General features: G+C 43.2%; 1 protein-coding gene across 1 annotated transcript in view; it reads right to left on the bottom strand.

Annotated features, from left to right (window-relative positions):
* Positions 1-3,406: 3,406 nt before the first annotated feature.
* The window catches only part of LOC109969121 (uncharacterized), a 13,990-nt gene continuing 10,991 nt past the window's right edge, over positions 3,407-6,405 (bottom strand). The window contains exon 7 of the mRNA XM_020615798.1: positions 3,407-4,037. Coding sequence (XP_020471454.1) covers positions 3,703-4,037 — 335 coding nt within the window. The 3' untranslated portion in view covers positions 3,407-3,702. The remainder of the gene's footprint in view (positions 4,038-6,405) is intronic.

The following is a 6,405-nucleotide window of genomic DNA, read 5'->3' on the forward strand; positions in this document are numbered from 1 at the left end:
CTGGGGCCTGCCAGTCAGAAAGTCCAGGAGCCAGTCACAGGGTGGGGTGCAGACCCAGTGTGGACAGTTTGTGGGTGAGTTTGTGGGGGACAACTGTGTTGAAGGTGGAGCTGTAGTCAATGAAGAGTATCTGGATGTAAGAGTCTCCATTTTCCAGGTGAGAAAGGGAATAGAGGAGGGCAGCCGTGCTGGCATCTGTAGTGGCCCTGTTGGGCTGGCAGGCATACTGCAGGGAGTCCAGGGAGTCCGGTATACTGCTCTGGATGTGGGCCAGCACCACTCTCTCAAAACACTTCATAATGATTGGGGTGAGTACCACTGGCCTGTAATCGTTCAGGCAGGTGACTGGGCTCTTCTTGGGCAGGGGGATTATGGTTGTGGTCTTAAAGCAGGTGGGAATGATGCTCTGGCTGAGGGAGAGATTGAAGATGGTGGTGAGAGCATCAGCCAGCTCTCTGGCACATGCCCCCACAGGGATGTTGTCTGGTCCTGCTGCTTTGCAGGAGTTGATCTTCCTCAGGACTGTGCATACCTGGCCTGATGACCCTCGGGCTGAACGGAAAATACAGGAATGCTACGCGAGTTGTGATAGCCGACCCACAACAATGTATACATCAAAATGTTCAGCGAAACCTCAGCTACAATGTCATATAAACACAATAAACATAGCAAAAGCAATAAAGCACAAAAGAGCAACATCTCAGCTCCACTAGGGGGTGCTCTGCCAGGCATACGATTCATATTTTGTCATATCTTACCGACTATAATCCATCAAAACACCGCTAGCCACGGCTCAAAACAAAGGCCACACTTGACAGATTCCATAAATGCATCAGTAAAAACGCTACGTAAAAGAGTTAGAGATACAAGCCAACAAACTTCAACAACAGACATTGATTTGCAAAAAGTACAGCGAAATTTCTCATCTTACCTTTGATGTTTTGATGCAAAAAATAAGTTTTTCCAACGCAAACACTGAATTTCCTGACTCACAAAATGGCGTCGGTTTGGAAAATACCATTATTTTTAAGTTAGGGGAGTTCTGGCTGGATAGAAACAGGTTTACATTAGTGCTGGCCAGAAACCCACCCTCCCCCTATGGTGCGGTCTTATCGACTGCCATTTGTCCACGATGCTGTCAATAAGGTCACAAACTCGATAGCCTCATTCTATATGTCGAGAGGAATCCAATGAGGGGTCATTTGTCTGTGTGCGAAAATCTGGGACCAAGCTATTGTCCTTCAAATGAGGAGAGCGTCAGCTCTGGCTGTGCCGTGTTCCATCTTGATTTACTCCTCAAAAACAAAACATCGAAAGGTATTTACACCTCCTGACAAATCTCACAAGTGTTCCCTTTCGTTTGACACCAAAAGTAACCAAATACATCGTGTGGTTGCAGAGATATACACATTTTATTTCGGGGAGGCGCCGTCGATTTAAATCCCCCAAACAGGCGCAGGGCCTATTGATGGTGGGGGGGGGGAACGATGCTGGCTGAGGGAGAGATTGGTGACAACATCAGCCAGCTTGCTGGCACATGCCCTGAGAGCCCTCCCAGGGTACACAGTCCCTTAACAGATGCCTAAATGCTTTCCTTCTGTCGTACTGGAACACACCACATGCAACAACAAAGGTGTCTCCTGCTTCAGCTATGTTCAAAAGACAACTCTGTACTCGGCTTGACCTGCTGAGACCTCGCAAAACAAAGGAGGTTGTACAACTCCACCAGAGAGCCCAAGTTGAGAGACAGGGAAAAGCAAAAGCCAGAAGTTTCAATGCTGAAGATCACGTTCTCGCTCGGAACTACCTTTCCAAAGATAGGTGGACACCTGCGACAGTCATCACACAGACTGGACCTGTTAGATACACCAAGGAAACAAATGAGCATCTCATTTGGAGGAGACATATTGATCAATTACTGCACACAAGTGGCTCACAGGAGTCTACACACCAGTTACCATTTTCTGATCTGGACAGACAAACAGACTCAGGGCCCTCTACAACAGTGGAAGACTCACTGAAACACACCAGTACTGGAGACATTGTCTCTGAATCACTGGACTCTACACCCATGCCTTTAACGGACATCATTCCTTACAGAGAGGGGCTTGTGCAGTCCCCATCCAGAGATACGATGACTGGTCCAGCAATGGGTTGCTCTTATCCAAGGAGAAACACACAAACTCCTGATAGACTATCTTATTAGTAAGAACTGACCCACAGTATTGGGACAGAATAATTCCCAGGGGTTCAGTTGGACTGAGAGGTAGTCTACCCTCTCTTTCCTAGTTTAGTAAAAATGTAATTTCAAAGAAAGAGATAATCCAGATTTGTTGGTTAGAAATGTTCATTCTTTACTGGGGAGTTCCAAGCTAACGGGGGAAGAGATACGTTCCTGAGTAGTTAGATTTATTGTGAAAAGGGTATGATGTTATTTCCTGTTGAGGAAGGAACTGTCAGGTTTGCCCGGCTGCACCTTCCTTTCTTCTCTTTTCCCGCCCTAGTCAGCTCCCTCACACTGATTATTTGATTAGACACACCTGCCCTGATTTTCTGACACTCATCAGCTGCACCTCTTTTGTCTCACTCCTCATTTATACTCTGCTCACCCATCACTCCCTTGTGTGTTCACTGCTTCCTTCTACGTTTGGACTTGTCCTCTGGATCCTGGCACCCTCAGCTCCACCAGCCACCACCATCACAGGTCGATGCACAGTCTCCAATTTAACTGTATCTCTCCTATTACCTCCTCAGTCAACCGGATCTCCTGCCCGACCAGCCCAGGAGTGATTCCTACCCCTGCAGCCCGGTCCATCATCACTCCACGTACCATAACTCCTGCTACTGCTGGTTGACACCCGGTTATATTCACCACTTCACTTTGTATATATATTGATGCACTACTTAAACACTGTAAATAAATCTTTGCTTGCACCGAAGCCAGCCGCCTGGGTCTGCTGTTTTCTCCGCTCGCTCACCCTTGTGTCGAGCGTTTCCCTAACAGGAACACTTACGAGTGACGCTGTACACTACAGTTTTGTTTTTGTGTTCTGAAGAGTAACACACAAGCACACAAGTTGCACCCGTCTCTGTGTCTTCTTTATTAGTTAGTACTACCCAGCAAGAAAAGGGGTGAGTACATAACAAAACAGATTTATCAGAATGTACTCCTGAGCTTTGAGATCTAACAGTAATCTTCTGGTTAGCCTGGGATTAACTCCCCTGCAGTGGGAAGGTCCTGAATAAAAGATGTGCAAATGCTTCTGTAACTCCACAGGCTGTGCTCAGTTGATGTATGTTCCTTGACCTTAAAAATTATATTAACGTAATAAGCAGCCAGGCATATGTTGTGTTTGCAAGCAGATGCTGTTTAATCCATTACTTACACTTTTGCCCTTTGTTCTTGGTTTCAGATGGGCTACATACATGGAGAAGTCTGATGGACCCATAAAACAAAATGATACCCACAAAGTGTGCCTAAATAAAATACAATATACAGTAAATTTCACAAAATTATGATGTATGTTAAGAAGCAAATGGTCAAAAAAGAGCAAACAAATTTGTGATACACCTAATTTACAAGTATTGAGACAAAACTGTGGCCAGTAATGAGTGGACCAGATATGATTTCCCATACACTGGTTTAAAGATACTCATCTGCATCAGTTAAACTCCGGGATTGAAACAGTTTCCTCAGTGCCATCAGTAGCCGTTTGTCAGGTGCAGGTTTGGCAGTCTGAAGAGCCGCTCCTCGGGCTCCTTCTGAGCAGTGTGAACCACATGGCACTGGAACTCAGAGCCCCAGTTGTCCTCGTTGGGAGTGAGTTTGAGAAAACTGAACATGGAGTAGAGGCCATTGATGTTCAGGCTGGGGGGAGTGTTGAAGACATTGGAGAGGACCACTTGTCTGTCTTTAGTCCAAGTTACTGACACATTCGCAGGACAGAAGTCTTTGATGCACAGGTGCAGTGTACACTCTTCATTCAGCAGAGGACACAGTGGTTCACAGCCAATGAACATCACATTAGGAGGAGTTCCTGGATGAAAAGACATAGGGTACATTAATTCAGAGAGTTGTCACTGGGTGTTTAGTATTTTAACATTCTCATGTTTCTGCATTTTGATATATTAATGTGGATTGATTTAAAAAAATCTGACTCATGTTTATCTTCTTCATGGATGCCTGAAGGACAAACTTTATGGGAAATTAAGTCTTGAGTTTGATATAGTTAAACTGGTGAAATCAATTATAATGGAATCAGTTAATTTGCTCTGTTCATTTTCCAGATGTTTATAATTTCAAAGAACAATTCTACCCTTTTTTTAGAAAGCATATACCATCCAGACTGTAACATGTTAAAGAAGCACACGAGTAAATAATTTTTATGAAACTGTAAAAATAAGAAAACTGTGACTGCTTTGAAGATACTGCGCACAAGATTCTTTACAGAACCCCACACTCCTCTGGAGTTGAGCTTCATTTTGGTTTTAAACTGCAAGTAAAGTAGCCTTTATTCAGCTATTTTCATTTTCCTTTGACAAAAAACTTTTCTCATTGACTCCAGGCTGTACATAGCACAGCTGCCAGGCTTTCAACTAGAACCAAGAGTGATCACCCAGAATGTTTCAGAATCAGTTTTAAGGCAGTGTTAAGGCTTTTCATGATCTTCCTCCCAGTTATGTTTAAGATCTCTTAGCACTAGGGCTGGAACCATGCCTCAATATAATCGATTGTCAATTACATAAATATTCCATATTAACACATTCCTGCCTCTGTTTCTCTCCTTCTCTGGGAGTCTTAGTCAAGGTACTAGGCATGGCTGGGAGTGGCACAGCTGAAGACAATCCCTCAATCTGGCTGGCTAGTATATAGTGTCATCCTTGCCAGTGAGTTTGTTGTCTTCATGATGTCTAACTGGCCAACTTACCTCCTGAGAGATTTCTTCTCTGATTTTTGCTACCTGACCTGATCCTGTATCCAGTCCTTCCTCTACCAAGCTCTACTGATTTCCTGGTCTCTGTGGTTCCTGGCCTACCAGTACTGAAGACTCTGGTCTTCAGTACAAAACATAAAACGATTACAAATCATTGTGAAAATTCATTAGACTAATCAACTAGTGAAAAAAATTAATTCATAAACAAGTGATTAGTTGCAAACCAGTACATGGCCTGACATCCTCAGGCAGAAATTGTTTGTCTGTGGAAGAGGCCTGGCTAAGAACTAACTGGGACAAGGTGCTCATGCCCTGAGGTTCTGAAGTGACCTACCAGAGGAATTCAGGCTGGTTGAGTCATTCTAAATCTCAAAATATTACTGCAGTGTAAAATTTGAAAAAAGTTGTATATAGAAAACAAAGTACAGTATATTAGACAAAGTGGTTGCTCATACTCTACTGTACTCATTTTTGTGCCTTTTCTACATTGAGACAATCTGTGAAAGCAGTGCACTCACAATCTGTGAAAGCAGTGCACTCAGCTCGTCTCTACATGATTTAACTTTATAGAAGGTCATTTTAAAAGTGGGAGAGACTATGTACCTGTTTTTGTAGGTCTTGTTCCTTCCATTGTGACTGAATTTGTGGCAAAACCTATAAGCAAATAGAAAGCTGCCAGCTGATGTGACAGCAACAGAGCATGCAGGAAATGTACATTTGCCCAATCAGCCTTTTCTTTCTGAGAATCTCTCTCAGCTAATTCGAGAAACTTAACATAGTATTTTTCCAGAGAGCTAAGGATATGGAGAAATGGGAGGTCAACATATCTGATATATTTTGTCCTGCTCTTAGTTACCATCTTTCAGTACAGTATAACTTGGTTAACTAACACATTCAAAATATTACTTAGATCCAGACAGCACTCGGTGTGCAAACCTCTGCCAAGGCAGATCACTGTTTCCATAATGTGGTTCTACCTATCAGCAATATTTCCATGATAGTTTGACTCAATATGATTCCCTGAACATGAAATCTACCCCTGGCTTTTGTAATTGCACTGATGTCATTACTAGTTTGAAAGTTACTCAAGAAAACTGATATTTCCTTAATGGCAGTTTTGTTCAGGATTTAGCCCAGTAACTTCTGAAGATATTTTAAATCAGTTAACATCTACTGAGGCAGCAGAATTTCAGCTAGAATTTGATCTTAGTTGCAAGCTTGTAGTATTATCTGTTTCCTCATAGTAGTTGGTTTTCCATGAACCATTCTGGATCACCACATTCAGAATATTACTTGGATCCAGGTCAGACTTTGGCATATGGTGTTATGGTAGCCCCCCTCACCAGAAGGGTGAGAGAGGACTGAGGTTGGACTCAAGTTTGCAGACCCAGGTGCTAGGGGGAAAAACATGACGGTAGCAGGTAAATAAAGTGAACACAAAGTATCAAAAGAACATAACATGGGAAAGTAC

The sequence above is a fragment of the Monopterus albus genome, unplaced genomic scaffold (genome assembly GCF_001952655.1).
Source record: "Monopterus albus unplaced genomic scaffold, M_albus_1.0 scaffold170.1, whole genome shotgun sequence".
NCBI lineage: Eukaryota > Metazoa > Chordata > Actinopteri > Synbranchiformes > Synbranchidae > Monopterus > Monopterus albus.